The sequence below is a fragment of the Piliocolobus tephrosceles genome, chromosome 7 (genome assembly GCF_002776525.5).
Source record: "Piliocolobus tephrosceles isolate RC106 chromosome 7, ASM277652v3, whole genome shotgun sequence".
Taxonomy (NCBI): Eukaryota; Metazoa; Chordata; class Mammalia; order Primates; family Cercopithecidae; genus Piliocolobus; species Piliocolobus tephrosceles.
The window spans coordinates 74,599,013-74,617,122 of record NC_045440.1 but is presented as its reverse complement, the minus strand read 5'-3'; the positions used below and the strand labels follow the sequence as shown (position 1 = coordinate 74,617,122).

Here is an 18,110-nt window from a genome sequence, read left to right as displayed (position 1 = left end):
TTCTACTTCTAGGTGTTGAATTTCATCTTTAAATAGGTGATTCCCGAATACCATATGCTCTGCACTGCCTATTAGACATCTCCACTTACTATTTCACGGGTGCCTCAAATTTGGGCCCAAATTCATCATGTTCTCTTCTAAATCTCTTTCTCCTGCAGCGTTCTTTATCTCAGTGACTGGCACTAACATCCAGCTGCTGAAACTGCTGGGGGTCATTTTTAACTTCTCTTTTTTTTTTGAAGATGGAGTTTTGGTCTTGTTGCCCAGGCTGGTGTGCAATGGTGCTATCTCGGCTCACTGCAACCTCTGCCTCCTGGGTTAAAGCGATTCTCATGTCTCAGCTGGGATTACTGGTGCCCGCCACCACGCCCAGCTAATTTTTGTATTTTTAGTAGAGACCGGGTTTCACCATGTTGGCCAGGCTGGTCTTGAACTCTTGACCTTGTGATCCACACACCTTGGCCTCCCAAAGTGCTGGGATTACAGGAATGAGCCAGTGCACCCAGCATTTAACTTCTCTCTTACCCCTTATGTCCAATCACTTATTAAGTCCTATTTATTCTGTCACCTAATATTTCTTTTTTTTCTTTTCTTTTTTTTTTTTTTTATGAGATGAGTCTCGCTCTGTCGCCCAAGCTGGAGTGCAGTGGCGTGATCTCGGCCTCCTGGGTTCAAGTGATTCTCCTGCCTTCCTCAGCCTCCTGAGTAGCTGGGATTACAGGCATGGGCCACCACGCCTGGCTAATTTTTGTATTTTTAGGAGAAACGGGGTTTCATCATGTTGGTCAGGCTGGTCTCTAACTCCTGACGCTGTGATCCGCCCCGCCTTGGCCTCTCAAAGTGCTGGGATTACAGGAATGAGCCACTGTGCTTGGCCTCGTCACCTAATATTTTTTAAGTTGGTTCCTTTCTTTCCATGCCTTCTACCACTCTTTGGTCCAACTCACAGTCATCTCTTTTTTTTTTTTTTTTTTTTTTTGAGACGGAGTCTTGCTCTGTTGCCTGGGCTGGAGTGCAGTGGCCGGATCTCAGCTCACTGCAAGCTCCACCTCCCGGGTTTACGCCATTCTCCTGCCTCAGCCTCCCGAGTAGCTGGGACTACAGGCACCAGCCACCTTGCCCGGCTAGCTTTTTGTATTTTTTAGTAGAGACGGGGTTTCACCGTGTTAGCCAGGATGGTCTCGAACTCCAGACCTCGTGATCCGCCCGTCTCGGCCTCCCAAAGTGCTGGGATTACAGGCTTGAGCCAACGCGCCCGGCCTCACAGTCATCTCTTAACCTGAACTACTACAGTTAAGGTTTTAACTGACTACAAGTACTCTTGACACCAAATGATCGTTTAAAAAGTATGATCTTTTAGAGGCACTTGTCTAATCATATCATACCTCTGCTTAAAATCTTTTAGTAATTTTCTTACTGTTTGGATAAAGTCCAGAATTCTAAACTTAGTTTGAAAGACCATGAGAGATCTGCCTGGAGGCTGTACCTGGAGCACCATACTAGAAATTGTCTGGACGAAATGGCAGCAATCATCTGGAAGAGCTAAGACTGCACAGTGGCTTTTACATAAGTTTAGTGTAACATGTAATCTGTAACAGAGTGATTATCCATGTCTCTACCGATAGTAGAGACAAGAATAAATTTTCATAGGTGGAAGTAAAGTTTTGACCATATAATAGATGCAAACTTATTTCTAGGAAAAATACATGAAGAAAGTTCATATGCAGAAAGACCATTTGGTTTCCAAGAATTTTTGCTTTTATGTTATAATACATGCAAAAAGCTGTGTATAAACTTGTGTATAAGTAAGAAAGCATACTAAGTGTGAGAAAGACCTACTGCCCAACTTGAGTATAAAACATTTCTCAATAAGCTTTGAAGCTCTCTGTGTGCTCTTCTTCCATCACGTCCTCATGCAGTCTTCCGTAGGCAACCTCTATCATTAGTTTGTATAACCATTTCCTACCTTACAGTTCTACTGTGTTTGTTTTTCTAAAAAATGTTGTTTGTTTAGTTCCTTTAAACAACTTTATTGAGGTATAATTGACATAGAATGAGTTGTACATGTTTAAAGTGCACTGTTTGTTTTCATATTTGTTTGCATATGTACAACCATGACCATAGTCAAGATAATGAATCTATCCATTCCTCCCAGAATTTTCCTCATGTTCCTTTGTAATCTTCTACCTTCATTTGCTAAGAAACCACTCTTTTTTTTGGCTGGCTTCTTTAACCCAGCATAATTATTTTGAGATTCATCCTTATTATTGCATGCATGAATTGGTGGTTCTGTTTTTTTGCAGGTAATATTTCATTGAATTGATATACCACCACTTGTTTATCCATTCGCCTGTCAGTGGATATTTGATATTTGGGCTGTTTCTAATTTTTGGTTGTTACTCATAAAGCAGCTATGAACGTTTGTGTATATATCTTAAGAGCATATGCTTTCATTTTTCTTGGGTAAATCCTTCAAAGTGGAATGGCTTGGTCATTTAGTAGGTATATAGTCAACTTTAGTTTTTCAAAGTTGTAGCAGCTGTGCTCTTTTAAATTCTCATCAGCAGTGTATGAGAACTCCAGTTGTTTCACATTCTTGCTAACACCTAGCATAGTTAGTTTTTAAAATTTCAGATGTTCACATACATGGGTATTGATACCTCATTTTGGTTTTAATTTATATTCCCTCTGTGGCAGATGATACTGAGAATTTTTTATGTGTTTACTGTCACATGAGGCCTGATGAAGTGTTTATTTAAATTTTTTACCAGCTTAACAAATTTTAATTGCTTATTTCAAATAATAATAAATTTATTATTGAATTTTTAGAGGTCTTTATACACTCTGGATACAGGTGCTTTATCACATATGTAGTTTGCAGATATTTTCTTCAAGCCTGTGACTTGTCTTTTTCAAAGAGCAGAAGTTATTGATTTTGAAGATTTATTATATTTAATTTATGTTATTATTTATATTTTTGTTTTGTTTTATTATTATTAGTTTTTTACATGGAACTTGATTTTGGTGTTATATCTAAGAATTGTTACCTAACCAAGTTACAAAAATTTTTCTTCTGGAAGTCTTATAGTTTTAGAAATTACATTTGCATCTGTGAGACATTTTGAGTTAATTGTTTTTATAAATGGTATGAGGTTTGGCTTGAAGATTTTTTTTTCCTTTTTCCTTTTACATATGAATAGCCAATTGTCCCAACATTATTGGCTGAAAAGACTACCCCGCTGAATTCTTTTTGTACCTTTTTTGAAAATCATGTGACCGTGTGTGTGTGTGTATATCTGTGCCTGGGCACCTATTCTGTTTCATTGGTCCCTTTGTCTGTCTTTATACCAATACTACATACACTGTCTTGAATGCCATAGTTTTATAATCTTGAAATTAGGTAGTCTTAGTCTTTTTTTCCCCCCCAAAGTTTTGGTTCTTTGTCCTTTGCATTTCCATATGAATTTCAGTGTCAATTTACACATTAAATTTTAAAAAGCCAACTGGAGGCCAGTTGCGGTTACTCATGCCTGTAATCTGAGCATTTTGGGAGGCCGAGGTGGAAGGATCACTTGAGGTCACGAGTTTGAGACCAGCCTGGCCAACATGGTGAAACCCTGTCTCTACTAAAAATACAAAGATTAACCAGCCTTGGTGGCATGCACCTGTAGTCCCAGCTACTTGGGAGGCTGAGGCAGGAGAATCGCTTGAACCTAGGGGACCGAGGTTGCCATGAGCTGAGATCACGCCACTGCACTCCAGCCTGGGCAACAGTGAGACTCCATTACAAAAAAAAAAAAAAAAAAGGAAAAAAGTCTACTGGGATTTTGAGGAGAATTGACATCTTATTGTTGAGTCTTCTGATCTGCGAACATGATATATTGACTATTTAGATCTTACTTTCAGCAGTATTTTGTAGTTTTAGTGGGCTTTACATAAAATACACTATATATATTATTCTGTGCTTGCTTTTTTTACTTACTATTCTTTCTGAAATTCATTCATCTTGATGCATGTAGCAATAATTAATTCATTTTCACTGCTATATACCATTTCATTATATGAACATGCTGTAATTTATCTGTTCTTTTGTTGATGAATATTTGTGCAATTTTTTTTTCTATTTCAAATAATTCATCTGTGGATATTCCTGTACATATGTGTGCATGGGTTACGGTTTTCTAGGGTATATATGTGCCTAGGAATAGGCTAGTTGGGGTAGGATGTACCATCTCAGGCTTTACTAGACATTGCCAGGTTGTTTTCCGATTTATAGTACTCCCAGTGTTTTATAAGAGTTTGTGTTACTCCCCATTCTTACCAGTTGGGGCTGTTAGACTTCTTAATTTTTGCTAATTTGGTGGGGGTGAAATAGTAACTTACTGAAGTTTTTAATATGTATTTTCTGTGTCCTAGAGGTTATCATTTCATATGTTGAGTTTTTCCTTATGTGACGTATTTATTTATCTCTTTTGCCCATTTCCCTTTTATATTCTCTTTTTCTTAATACTTTTTAGGAGTCTTAAAAAATATATTTTGGATACTGGTTATGTCTTTTTAAAGTTATGTGTGTTGTGGCTGGGTGCTGTGGCTCACACCTGTAATCCCAGCACTTTCGGAGGCCAAGGCTGGTGGGATCACCTGAGCTCAGGAGTTCAAGACCAGCCTGGCCAACATGATGAAACCCCATCTCTACTAAAAATATAAAAATTAGCCGGGCATGATGGTGCGCGCCTGTAGTCCCAGCTATTTGGGAGGCTGAGGCACGAGAATCGCTTGAACCTGGGAGGCGGAGGTTGTGGTGAGCTGAAATTGCACCACTGTACTCCATCCTGGGCGACAGAGTGAAACTCTGTCTCAAAAAAAAAAAAAATAAAATAAAATAATACGTGTTGCAAATATCTCTTCCCAGTTCATGGTTGGTCTTCTTATGTTCTTTTTGATGTTTCTTGATGAACAGAAGTTGTGAAGCACCTCTGGTATACTGAAGAGTTTGCCCGATTTAAAAAGCATAGTTGACCCAGCTTGCAATTAATACCTCTAAGCTCCACGTCCCATAGAAGCCTTGGTTACAGGTCTATTTTATGATTTTCCTTTATAAATATTCATAAATGACTCATTTTTCTAGTCACAGTTTTGGGGTGTGGGGGTGGAGGGAAGAAGCACCGTTTTTTTTAAGGATTCAATAACAAGTTTCGCAAGCATATTTTAAAACTTTTTCTTAAATTAATTTTTAGGCTGGACCAGAATATGGCCAAGGGATGAACCCTATTAGCCGCCTGGCGCAAATTCAACAGGCCAAAAAGGAAAAGGAGCCAGATTATGTTTTGCTTTCAGAAAGAGGAATGCCTCGACGTCGAGAATTTGTGATGCAGGTATTTCTAACCTTTTAAAACTACTGAAAAGATTTAGAAATCCCCAGGATGGAATAGACATATGGGTGAAAGGCAAACTAGGACTTAATAGCAGAAAGTAAAACTGTTTCCAGTTAAAGCATTCATTCCATCCAGGCTCACCTACCAACTTGGGGGAAACATTCAAGTGTCAAGGACATGTTACAATAGACAACCTAAGTTTTCAAGGGACTCTGAGTTCATACAGGTTTTTTACCATGGAGTTTATCATTTAATGTGTATCTCTTAACTTTTTATATTACATTTTGTAGCCGGAGTCTATTAACTACTGGGAATTGGAGACACATGGAATTAGAAACAAAATTTAGAAGGATAGATGTAGTAGATGGATCAGGGTCAAAATCCTGAGCTTGTGGGCTGTCAGGAAAGTTAGAAAAAGAGAGCAAGCAGGCTAGCTAACCATGGTGGGGGCTGAGGCACTCAGAATTCCTGAGATCTGACTGCTGCATTGTGTAGCCAAGAAAATGGAGGAATGGCTGCTAGTGTATTGGCAGATGGGCTAGAAATGAGGTAGAATGCCTAAAATGCTCTCCTTTTCAACCCCTACCTATTCATCTTCATTTGCCAGCTCAAACTCCAGTCTTAAGAAATTTTTCTTTTACTTTTTTATTACAATTTCAAACATATCCAAAAGTGGGGAGAGAATAGTAATGGACCATTAATATGCCCATCACTCAAACACCACAGTTACTAAGATTTTTGCCTCACTTGATTCAGCTATTGATTTTTCTCTTCTTCCTCTCTTTCTTCCTTTCTCTCTTCTTTTCCTGAAGTATTTCAAAGATAATTTCTAACTACATGTCATTTCAGCGTTACATATTCAGTGTATATTTCTAAGAAATATGAAGGCTTTTCTTACATTAGACATGATTCATTAGAATCATCTAATACCCAGTCTATATTTAAATTATTATGTTCCCCAAGCTGTTTTTAATGTTTTGTTTTTTTATTTTTTGGTGGGACAACAGGGTCTTGTTCTGTCAGCCAGGCTGGAGTACAGTGGCATGATCATGTCTCACTGCAGCCTTGATTTCCTGGGCTCAAGAGATCCTCCCTTTTCAGCTTCCTGAGTAGGTTAGGATTACAGGCATACACCACCATGACCAGCTGGTTAAATGTTGTTGTTGTTTTATTGTTGCTGTTTATAGAGATAGGGTTTTACTATGTAGCCCAGGCTAGTGTTGAACTCCTGGCTTCAAGTGATCCTCCTGCTTCAGCCTCTCAAAGTGTTAGGATTACAGGCGTGAGCCACTGTGCTTAGTCCTAAACTGTTTTTTAAATAATTGGTTAGTCAAAGAGACTTTTTAGTCAAATCCAAGGATCTCACATTTTATGTAACTTAGATAAAATCAAAAACATTAAGTGCTGACCATGTGGCAGACATTTTGGCACTCAAATACAGTATCTCATATTGACTAACTTTCAGTGTACAGCTAAGTTGTGCCTTCCCTCCCAATTTATAATCTCCATATTTCTTTATCTTTCAGTACCCAATACAGTGGTTCATAAATAGTAGGACCTTAATAAACATTTGATAGATATTTGCTGCCTGCCTTCCTGCCTGTATGGCTTTTGTTGGAGACGTAAACTTATAATGTAGTCATAGATAAGTCACTCCTGGGAACCCAGATATCCAAAAAGAGGGGAATTCTCTGGTTAGTAATCACATTATTGTCAAGATGTTATTAGGATCCAGCACATGATTGTTTTGTTATTTTCACTGGTAAAATATGTTCACTATTTTTTTCCTTAACGTTCTTAGCTTTGAAGAATTCTGGAACATAGACTTTGAATGCCAAAGCTTGAAGAAAAGAGTCTCTTGAATTTTAGACATGTATTGGGAATATAAACTGGCTTTGGCTTTATTAAACAAATCCTTTTCTACGGAGTGTATTGAGTACCCGTTTTGAAAGAGGAATTTAGCATATCTTAGGCCAGCTTCCATTTTATGGGTATTCATAAACATTCTAGTCAAATGGGGACATTTGGCTGTGCTTTTAAATGTTTTCGCACTGAATTCATATTGTTTTTTCCCCTTCTGGAAGCCCCAGTGGATTCATTACAGTATTGCAGCAATTTTATCAAAGTAACGGCTTTTGTATAAACTACTTAGGCGATGTTATCATTTGTTATAATTGAATATAGAAGCAAAATATCTAGAGATGAGATGCTCATTTTTATCTATTACCAAAGAAAAAGTCTATATATTTTAAAATGGATACAGTTACTTATGTTGATTACTACATAAAGAAAACCTCCGATGACATTATTTGGGTATTTTATTCCAAAGCAGATTTCTTAAAGCTTTTCATTTTTTTGGTGAGGAGTATTTTAATCTTTCAAACAGAAAATAATGATAACTAAACCAAGTTGCATATCAGCACACTGTGTTATTATGTGATACTAATGTTTCAGCCTGTGATTAAGATCACCAGGTTGTTAAAAAATAAATAAAAATTAAGTTTTTGGTAAATTCTATTCCAGAACTTTTCAGTTTCTTAGGTTTTTGAGGATTTGATTCATGTGAATGAGCTGTTAAATTTAAAGACAAAGATTTGGCAGTCTTAAATTTACTACATGGTAAAATAATTGAGCTTCTTTACAGATAGAAATTCACATTTAAATGTAGAGATTATATTTACAATAGTTATAAAATTTGTGACCTCTCAAGGAAGATGACTTGTGAAATTTATATATTTACTTAACTTTTATAATAAAGTGATGTTTTGAGTGACCGTTGTGTTTATTAGCAGAGAATGAAAGTCCTTTGGCAATGTGGTCTTTCTCCGTTAACAAATTACTCTGGGATAACTGCTTACAAACTATTCAACCATGAGATTATTAAAATTTGCGTGAGGCAAGGGCTGGGTGAATGGGTAAATGAATCTGGGAAGCACTTGTTTTAGAATAAGTTAGTCCTGAAGGTATCAGAATAGGCCAGATGGAAATCTAGCAGATAGAGAGAGAAGGTGAATACAGGGATGGGAACAGCATTACAGCTGACAAGTCCAAGACCAGGCCTCAGAGCAGTAGAGGAAGCTTCTGACATAACTGACCAAATCTTTTCACTAACAAGGATTCCAGCAACAACATAGGGACTGATGAAGCTGGGGGAACAAACCAAGCATTGGAAAGGATAACAGGTAGCAGAGATAACTCTAGCCAGGGGTTTGAGTAGATTATCCTTAGGGCCTGCCATGTTGAGGCAGACACTGTTATGGCAGGTGGTGTGTATTCATCTAGCTCTAAGTACCTGGTCTGACTATATGAGATTTGTCCTTCTCAGCGTGCTTCTCAGCGTGAAGTCCAAAGACTACTTCTGATTTGTCACAATATGGTGGTTTCCAGTTTCAGAAGAAAAGGCAATGAAATATTTAAAAAATATTTCACAGGTTTAAACTATATAATTTGTGATAGTTGTTACAGAAATTCTGTAAGGAATATACTTTCAGTGTTTCATGTGCTATATGAACTGTCATTTAGTTTGTCTTTACTAAAACTCTGTTAAAAGAGAGTACAGATCCTTTTTTATATCATTTGCACATTGTTTATGTTTAAGTTTGTATTTCGTTATCATTTTGTTGTATATTCTCCCAGTTCCTTAAAATTGGGTGGTTCACTTAAACTTAAAAGTAGTGTTGGAAATAATAACACAAATAAAAACTGTAAATAAGGAGGTAAGAATAAATGATGAACAGTACTCAAGTGTGGATACTAAATGGGAATTTGTATGTTCTGGGACAGATGAAATAGCCAATATTATGATTTTACACAAGAGACAAAAAAGAAAAGTATGGTTAGGAGTATCACGCTATATAGCTGAAAACTGAATTTTGTTGTCATTGCGAAATGTATTAAAGTGGCATGAAGCTATTATTGAAACTTTCTGATTTTTTTTAAACAAAATGATAACTGATAAAACAATTAAACTTCTCAGATATGGATTGCCCATTCACTTTTCTTGCTCATTTTTGTGCTAGTTTTTTAAAAAAACTGATATATGGGAACCTCCTATATATTCTGGATGCGAGCCCTTTGTAGTTATATGGCATTTTAAATACCTTCCCTTGTGTTGTGACTTTCCTTTCTAAATAGTGCTTTTAGAAGAACAAGAGTAATTTTTAATGCAGTCAAATTTAAATTTTTCCTCATATTAACTTTATAATAAGTCTAGATATCCAGACAATTAAGTGTCCCCCACCTTGTTCTTCCTCAAAAGGATTTTGGCTGTTCTTAGCACTTCACATTTCCATGTAAATTTTGGAATCATCTTGTTCAAGTATTATAAAAAGATGTATGGAATTTTGATTGAGTTTTCATTGAGTTCAATTAATTGAGTTGAGGTCAATTTGAAGAGAACTGATGATATTACATTAGTATTGTCTTAAATCCATGAACATGGCATTTTGCTCTATTTATTAGGTGTTTCTTAAAGTTTCTGAATAAGGCTTTGTTTTCTGTGTACAAGATTTGCACATCCTAGGTATTTGATTTTCATTTAATGTTAATGGTATCTTTTTAATATTTTTCGTCTTCTACTTGAATGTTGATGGAATGTAGAAATGCAGTTCTCTTTTTCATGCTGAGCTTGTTACAATCTAATTGATTCTTGTAATTCATCTGTGGAGTTTCTTAGCTTCTTTATATATGAAATCACATCTATAAATAATGAGTTATTTTCCCTCCTGATTCTTTTTTTACTTTTTCTTGCCTTATTTCTCTGTCAAGGATTTGTGTAAACTTTTAAACAGTAGTAATAATAGGGAACATCCTTGTCTCGTTTCTAATTTGTTTCTTTCAACATTAAGTACAGTGTTTCCTGAGGTTTGCTGTAGGTGTTTTGTGAAATGCCCTTTATCATATTAAAAAAGTTTTCTTCTTTTCCTAGTTTGCTAATAGTTTTCATTATGGATGAATGTCAATTTCTAGTTTGAATTTCAAATGTTAAACCAAACTTGCATTCCTGCAATAAACCTAACTTTGTCATGAATCTTTTTCTTTTTGTATATTGCTTTATTCATTATATTGTTTAAAACTTTTACATCTATGTTCATGAGTGAAACTGTTTAAATTTTCTTTCTTATACTGTTCTTGTTGGGATTTGGAATCAAAATGGTAGCTCATAAAATAATTGGGGACTGATTTCTCATTTTCTGTTTTATGGATGAATTTGGATGAAAATAATAGCGCAATTCTTCCTTAAATATTGAGTAGAACTTTATGGACAAGATCTCCAGAGTTTTCTTTTTGCAAAGATTTTTTATTATGATTTTTATTTCATTAGTAGTTTTAGTCGTATTCTTTAGGCTCATTCCTTGGCAATTTGGTAATTTGTATTGTCTAGGAATTTTTCCATTGTATCTAAATATGTTTTTTAAATTTAGCATAAAATTGTTCTCAGTATTCCTTTTTTTTTTTTTTTTTGTGAGACAGAGTCTCACTCTGTTGCTCAGGCTGGAGTGCAGTGGCATGATCTTGGCTCACTGCAACCTCTTTCTCCTGGGTCCAGGCAATTCTCCTGCATCAGCCTTCCAAGTAACTGGGATTACAGGCACCTGCCATCATGCCCAGCTAATTTTTGTATTTTTAGTATAAGACAGGGTTTCACCATGTTGGCCAACCTGGCCTTGAACTCCTGACCGCAAGTAATCCACCTGCCTTGGCCTCCCAAAGTGCCGAGATTACGGGTAGTGAGCTACTCTGCCTGGCCTCAGTAATCCTTATTATTTTGTAATGCTACAGAAGCGATGGTAATCTCCCTTTTTAATTATTTCATTTATTTGTGCCTTCTCCTCTTCTTTTCTTTTTTAAAAATACCTATCTCAGAGAAGAACTCATATTTTTTTTCTTGACCAGTCTTACTTTTGATTTATCATTTTATTAGTCTTATTAGGGAATCAACTTTTGGCTTTTCTAACTTTATTGTGCTTTGTTTTGTATTTCCTTACTTTTTGCTTTTTATTCTGGTTTCTCTGGGTTTGTTTTGCTGATATGTTTGTGACTTCTTGAGTTGAATGTTTAGCTCGTTACTTTGTTCCTCTCCTGTAAGCTGTTACGGCTATGCATTTTCTTCTAGACCCTCCTTTTGCTGTGTCCTTCAAGTTTTGGTATATTTCCGTGGATTATTTAAAATATTTTCTAGTTTTCACTGGAATTTCTTCTTTTGCCCATAGGTAATTTGGAATTACATTGTTTATAAAATTTTTAATTTTTAATTTTAATTTTTTTAGAGGTGTGGTCTTGCTCTGTTGCTCAGGGTGCAGTGCAGTGGTATGATCACAGTTCACTGCAGCCCTGAACTCCTGGGCTCAAGCAATCTTCCCACCTCAGCCTCCCAAGTAGCTGGGACTACAGCCATCTTGCCTAGCTAATTAAAATTTTTTTTTTGTAAAGATGGGGTCTCACTACATTGCCCAGGTTGATCTCAAACTCCTGGCCTCAAACAATCCTCCTAGTGTTGGGATTATAGGTATAAGCCACCACACCTGACCAGAATTACATTGTTTAATTTCCAAAGTTGTGATTAACTATTTAACTACTTCTTCAATCACTTACTGAGACCATTGTGTAAAAAGAAATTCAACTATAGTTGTGTATTTTCTATTTCTTCTTGTAATTCTATTCTTTTTTGCTATCTACTTTACTTTTTATAGTTGTATGGTTGATGTGTATTTAAGTACTTGTATAAATTGCTCACAGAAGATAACTGTAGAATAGTTCTAATGATAAAAATCTTTTTTTATTGAGCAATTATGATGGATTAAATGCTGTGGTTTACACACATTATCTTGTTTACCTTTCGAAGCAACACTGTACCGTAGTTGGTATTACCCCTGCTTTACTGATGAAAAGCCTGAGGCTTAGAGATATTAAATAATTTGTACCAGTTCATACAGCTAGGAAATAATAGAGTTGAGTTGCATATCCCAATCTGACTTGGAAGCCTTTGCTTTTTTTTTTTTCTTGTTTTTGTTTTTGTTTTTTTAAAGACGGAGTATCGCTCTGTGGCCCCAGGCTGGAATGCAGTGGTGCAATTGTGGCTCACTGCAACCTCCACTTACCAGGTTCAAGCGATTCTCCTGCCTCAGCCTCCTGAGTAGCTGGGACTACAGGTGCGTGCCATCACACCCGGCTAATTTTTGTAATTTTAGTACAGACAGGGTTTCACCATATTGGCCAGGCTGATCTCGAATTCCTGACCTTGTGATCCGCCTGCCTTGACCTCCCAAAGGGGAATTACAGGTGTGAGCCACTGCGCCCAGCCAGAAGCCTTTGTTTTTAATCATAATATTATAGCAACACTTGTGTATTAATTCTCTTCAGGAACTATTTAATGTAAATCTTTGTAAACTTGAATGTTTACATAAATGTTGCAATTTGAACATTATTTTAAATGGCACCAATATGAATTTCAGCCTTTTCAGTTTATCAGTTGAAATATAAGAATGCTAAAATGTAGTCATAACCAACACGAATGCTGTTAAAATGTAAATTTTATTTTTCTGCTTATATAAATAATATAAATTTAGTGTTTAAAAAAACAAATAGCAAAAAATGTATATGGAAGTAAAAATTCTATAAAATTCTACCATCATGAGATAATCCTCCATTGATATTTTAAGGACCATTTTTTTCATATTTTTTTCATGTACATATAAGATTACATAAATGTTATCTTAGTTGCCGTTTTTATTTTGGACTGAACTTTATATTTTCAAATGCTAGAGAGTAGAATTGCTTTATGATGTAAGGACTTCCTGTTTACCAAAACAATTATCATTAATTTATTCCTTTAATCTTACCAGGTGAAGGTAGGCAATGAAGTTGCTACAGGAACAGGACCTAATAAAAAGATAGCCAAAAAAAATGCTGCAGAAGCAATGCTGTTACAGCTTGGTTATAAAGCATCCACTAATCTTCAGGATCAACTTGAGAAGGTAAGAGTTAAGTTTACATCTGTGTATCCTATCTGTCATAGTATCAAAGTCATTAATAAATTTTGATCCTAACTAGTATTAAAGTAGATGTCAATTTTAACTTTTCTGAGGCAATACAAAGATAGATGATCCAAACACAAAATAACATATACTTACGGAGTAAGATGAGATATTAATGAGTATTTGTAATCTTACAATTAGAAAATACAAAAAGTTTGTCATATGGTTGTACATATATTATGTAATACCAATGTAACATTTTTAACTTGTTGATTGGTTGTTTTTGCCGTATAGACACAGTCTTAATTTGTGTCTTTTGAGAACACAAGTTGTTAGCCTTTAATTTTGGAATACAGCTGAAAACACTGGAAATAAAAATTCTGACTTATCCCTTTAGGGCAGGAGCTATATTGGACAGACACTCTATAAACTAATTTTTCTATTTACTTTAAATTTAAAGGTGAACTCATAGGGTGTTTATTTTCTGCCAAGACCTGTGTTCATGGTTCCCTATTTTTTCTGCAGCAGTTAATGACATCATTAACACCTACATCTGTTAAAAGAGAAGCAGAGAACCCTGAATTCAGAACTTGGCATATAACCTGGCAGAAATTGGCTTATTTCCATTTTGTATTAAGTATCATTTTGTTATCTGTGGATTTGTAGACATAATTTCTATCAAACATTTTATTTATGTGAACACTCAAAAAACAGGCTTACTAATTACTTTTATCAAAAGTAATATGCTTTAGACCAACATCTTCTCACACAAGAATTCTGTTTCAAAGATATTTTTAGTTTCTACAGGAACACATTTTAAAAGTTTAGAGTTAGAAACAAAAATATATAGAGACACTTTGATGTACTTTTTTGTTTTCTAGGCAATTCTTTTGAATGATTTAAAAAAATCTTTGTGTGGTATTGCTAGAGATTTCAATTCTGTTTTTATAACCTGGCTAGTCAACACTTTTTCTTCTTTTAAAAGTATTTGTAACATGAAACCTAACATGTGTCCCAGTTTCTGTAGTCCTTACATTGTATATTTGTTGTTTTAACTTAACACATTTATATTGACTTAAAACTGGTGAGCAATCTATAAAAATATGTCAAAATAAATCTCCTCACAGACATGTATTTGTAAATTAAATGAAAGTAGACCAAAAAACCAGCATTAATTAATTAATTTCATTAATTTGAAAAACATTTTTTGCATAACCATTGTGTAATTTGGGTTCTCCAAAGAAACAGAACCATCCGTGTGTGTGTGTGTGTGTGTGTGTATGTATGTGTGTGTCTGTCTGTGTATATATATTAAGGAATTGGCCCATGTGATTGTGGAGACTTTACTAGTGTAAAATCTGATGGGACAGGCTGACAGGATGGAGAATCAGGAAAGAGTTGAAATTTCAGTCCAAAAACAGTCTACTGGAGAATTCCTACTTGCCCTGGGAGGTCAGCTTTTTGTTCTGTTCAGGCCTTCAGCTGATTAGATGAGGACTACCCACATTGTGGAGCGTGATCTGCTTTACTCAGAGTTCACCACTTTAAATGTAAATCTTACCCAAAAACACTCTTGCAGAAACACCCAGAATAATGTTTGACCAAGTATCTGGGCACTGTGGCCCAGACAAGTTGACGTACAAAATTAATCATCACACTCACTAAATGCCAGACACTTAAAAATGACTGATTTTAATAAGATGACTGAAACTTGGTCTCTGCACTCAAGGAGGTGATCTTTCTTTAAGTGCAGGGAGTGAGGAATTTTAACCATATAACAAAACTATAGTATCCCAGAACCTAGAGAGCATGAGGATGAACCTGGAAAGTCAGGAAAAGAAGCTGAGGTCACTGTTATTATGTGAAGTAGAAAGTTTGAAGAAATGCGCATTTAAGATTTGAACATGAATGTGAATTGATCTGGTTTGCATTCTTCAAAAGATACTTCTGTTAAGTAATGTGGAGCATGGATTTGAGCAGAGCGAAACCAGACAGCAATGCCAGTCAGGAGGCAGCCAGAGTTGTTTAGGTAAGAGATATTGAGGGTCTGAACCGAGACAGTGAAGGTAGAGAGGAAGAAGGGAAAGACTCCAGAGATATTTCAGAAATGTAATGGGTAAGATTTGAATAGCAGATAAGATGCATTCAAGATACAGGAAAAAAGAGGAGGAAAGACTACCTGCAAAAAGGAATAGAGAATGACTACTAGGTCAGATGCTGCAGAGAGATCAAATAAGACAAGGACTGAATATATTGATTTATCAGTAAGATGACTTTTGATGAGTGTGGCAAAAGCAATTTTTAAAACCAGCTAAAACAGGATTTTTTTGTTTGTTTTTTTGAGACAAGCTCTGTCATCCTGGCTGGAGTGTAGTGGTGCGATCTTGGCTCACTGCAACCTCCACCTCCCAGGTTCAAGCGATTCTCTCTCCTCAGCCTCCCGAGTAGCTGGTATTACAGGTGTGTACCACCATACCTGGCTGATTTTTTGTATTTTTAAAAAAGAAGTGGTTTCACCATGTTGGCCGGGCTGGTCTTGCTCTCCTGACCTCAAATGATCTGCCTGCCTTGGCTTCCCAAAGTGCTGGGATTACAGGCGTGAGCCACTGCACCTGGTTGGTATTTCTTAATTATTTGGTAGAAGTTACCAGTGAGGGCTTTTGGGCTTAGAATTTTCTCTGTGGAAAGGTTTTTTAACTACAAACTCAGATTTTAAAAATAAATAGGGTTACTTAGGTTACCTACTTCTGCTTGATTGAACTTTGGTAGTGTTTGTCTTTTTTTTTTTTTAGAGGCTGCTACTTTTATTTATGCTAAAAATTTTGATTATGTACATCTTAAAGCTTATTGTAAATTAGAAAAAAAATATCTATTCATCTACCTCTAAATTCAATAACTTAATACATTGCTATATTTATTAAGAACAGTTTCCTATATAATGCCAATATTAACACACTGAAAAAAAAACCTGTAATTTCCTAATGCCATGTTTACTCAGTTCATATTCAAATTTCCCCATTGTTCCTAAAATGTCATTTATATTCATTTTATTATTTTTTGTTTGTTTGCTTTTCTTTTTTCTTTTTTAATTATACTTTAAGTTCTAGGGTACATGTGCATAACGTGCAGGTTTGTTACATATGTATATATGTGCCATGTTGGTGTGCTGCACCCATCAACTCGTCAGCACCCATCAATTCATCATTTATATCAGGTATGACTCCCCAATGCAATCCCTCCCCCCTCCCCCCTCCCCATGATAGGCCCCATTGTGTGATGTTCCCCTTCCCGAGTCCAAGTGAGCTCATTGTTCAGTTCCCACCTATGAGTGAGAACATGCAGTGTTTGGTTTTCTCTTCTTGTGATAGTTTGCTAAGAATGATGGTTTCCAGCTGCATCCATGTCCCTACAAAGGACGCAAACTCATCGTTTTTTATGGCTGTATAGTATTCCATGGTGTATATGTGCCACATTTTCTTAATCCAGTCTGTCACTGATGGACATTTGGGTTGATTCCAAGTCTTTGCTATTGTGAATAGTGCCGCAATAAACATACGTGTGCATGTGTCTTTGTAGTAGCATAATTTATAATCCTTTGGGTATATACCCAGTAGTGGCATGGCTGGGTCATATGGTACATCTAGTTCTAGATCTTTGAGGAATTGCCATACTGTTTTCCATAATGGTTGAACTAGTTTACAATCCCACCAACAGTGTAAAAGTGTTCCTATTTCTCCATATCCTCTCCAACACCTGTTGTTTCATGAGATGGTATCTCATTGTGGTTTTGATTTGCATTTCTCTGATGGCGAGTGATGATGAGCATTTTTTCATGTGTCTGTTGGCTGTATGAATGTCTTCTTTTGAGAAATGTCTGTTCCTATCCTTTCCCCACTTTTTGATGGGGTTGTTTGTTTTTTTCTTGTATATTTGTTTGAGTTCTTTGTAGATTCCGGAAATTAGCCCTTTGTCAGATGAGTAGATTGCAAAAATTTTCTCCCATTCTGTAGGTTGCCTGTTCACTCTGATGGTAGTTTCTTTTGCTGTGCAGAAGCTCTTTAGTTTAATGAGATCCCATTTGTCAATTTTGGCTTTTGCTGCCGTTGCTTTTGGTGTTTTAGACATGAAGTCCTTGCCCATGCCTATGTCCTGAATGGTACTACCTAGATTTTCTTCTAGGGTTTTTATGGTATTAGGTCTAACATTTAAGTCTCTAATCCATCTTGAATGAATTTTCGTATAAGGAGTAAGGAAAGGATCCAGTTTCAGCTTTCTACTTATGGCTAGCCAATTTTCCCAGCACCATTTATTAAATAGGGAATCCTTTCCCCATTTCTTGTTTCTGTCAGGTTTGTCAAAGATCAGATGGTTGTAGATGTGTGGCATTAATTCTGAGGACTCCGTTCTGTTCCATTGGTCTATATCTCTGTTTTGGTACCAGTACCATGCTGTTTTGGTTACTGTAGCCTTGTAGTATAGTTTGAAGTCAGGTAGCGTGACGCCTCCGGCTTTGTCCTTTTGACTTAGGATTGTCTTGGCAATGCGGGCTCTTTTTTGGTTCCATATGAACTTTAAAGCAGTTTTTTCCATTCAGTGAAGAAACTCATTGGTAGCTTGATGGGGATGGCATTATGGCATTGAATCTATAAATAACCTTGGGCAGTATGGCCATTTTCACGATATTGATTCTTCCTATCCATGAGCATGGTATATTCTTCCATTTGTTTGTGTCCTCTTTGATTTCACTGAGCAGTGGTTT

The 18,110-nt window shown here is 36.1% G+C and overlaps 1 protein-coding gene across 15 annotated transcripts in view; it reads left to right on the top strand.

Moving 5' to 3' along the window:
- STAU2 (staufen double-stranded RNA binding protein 2) overlaps positions 1-18,110 on the top strand; it is a 346,153-nt gene that overhangs the window by 141,203 nt on the left and 186,840 nt on the right. For all 15 annotated transcript variants that reach the window (XM_023184094.2, XM_023184104.2, XM_023184107.2 and 12 more), the window contains 2 exons: positions 5,238-5,375; positions 13,220-13,351. In XM_023184094.2, the coding sequence (XP_023039862.1) occupies positions 5,238-5,375; positions 13,220-13,351 (270 nt within the window). The remainder of the gene's footprint in view (positions 1-5,237; positions 5,376-13,219; positions 13,352-18,110) is intronic.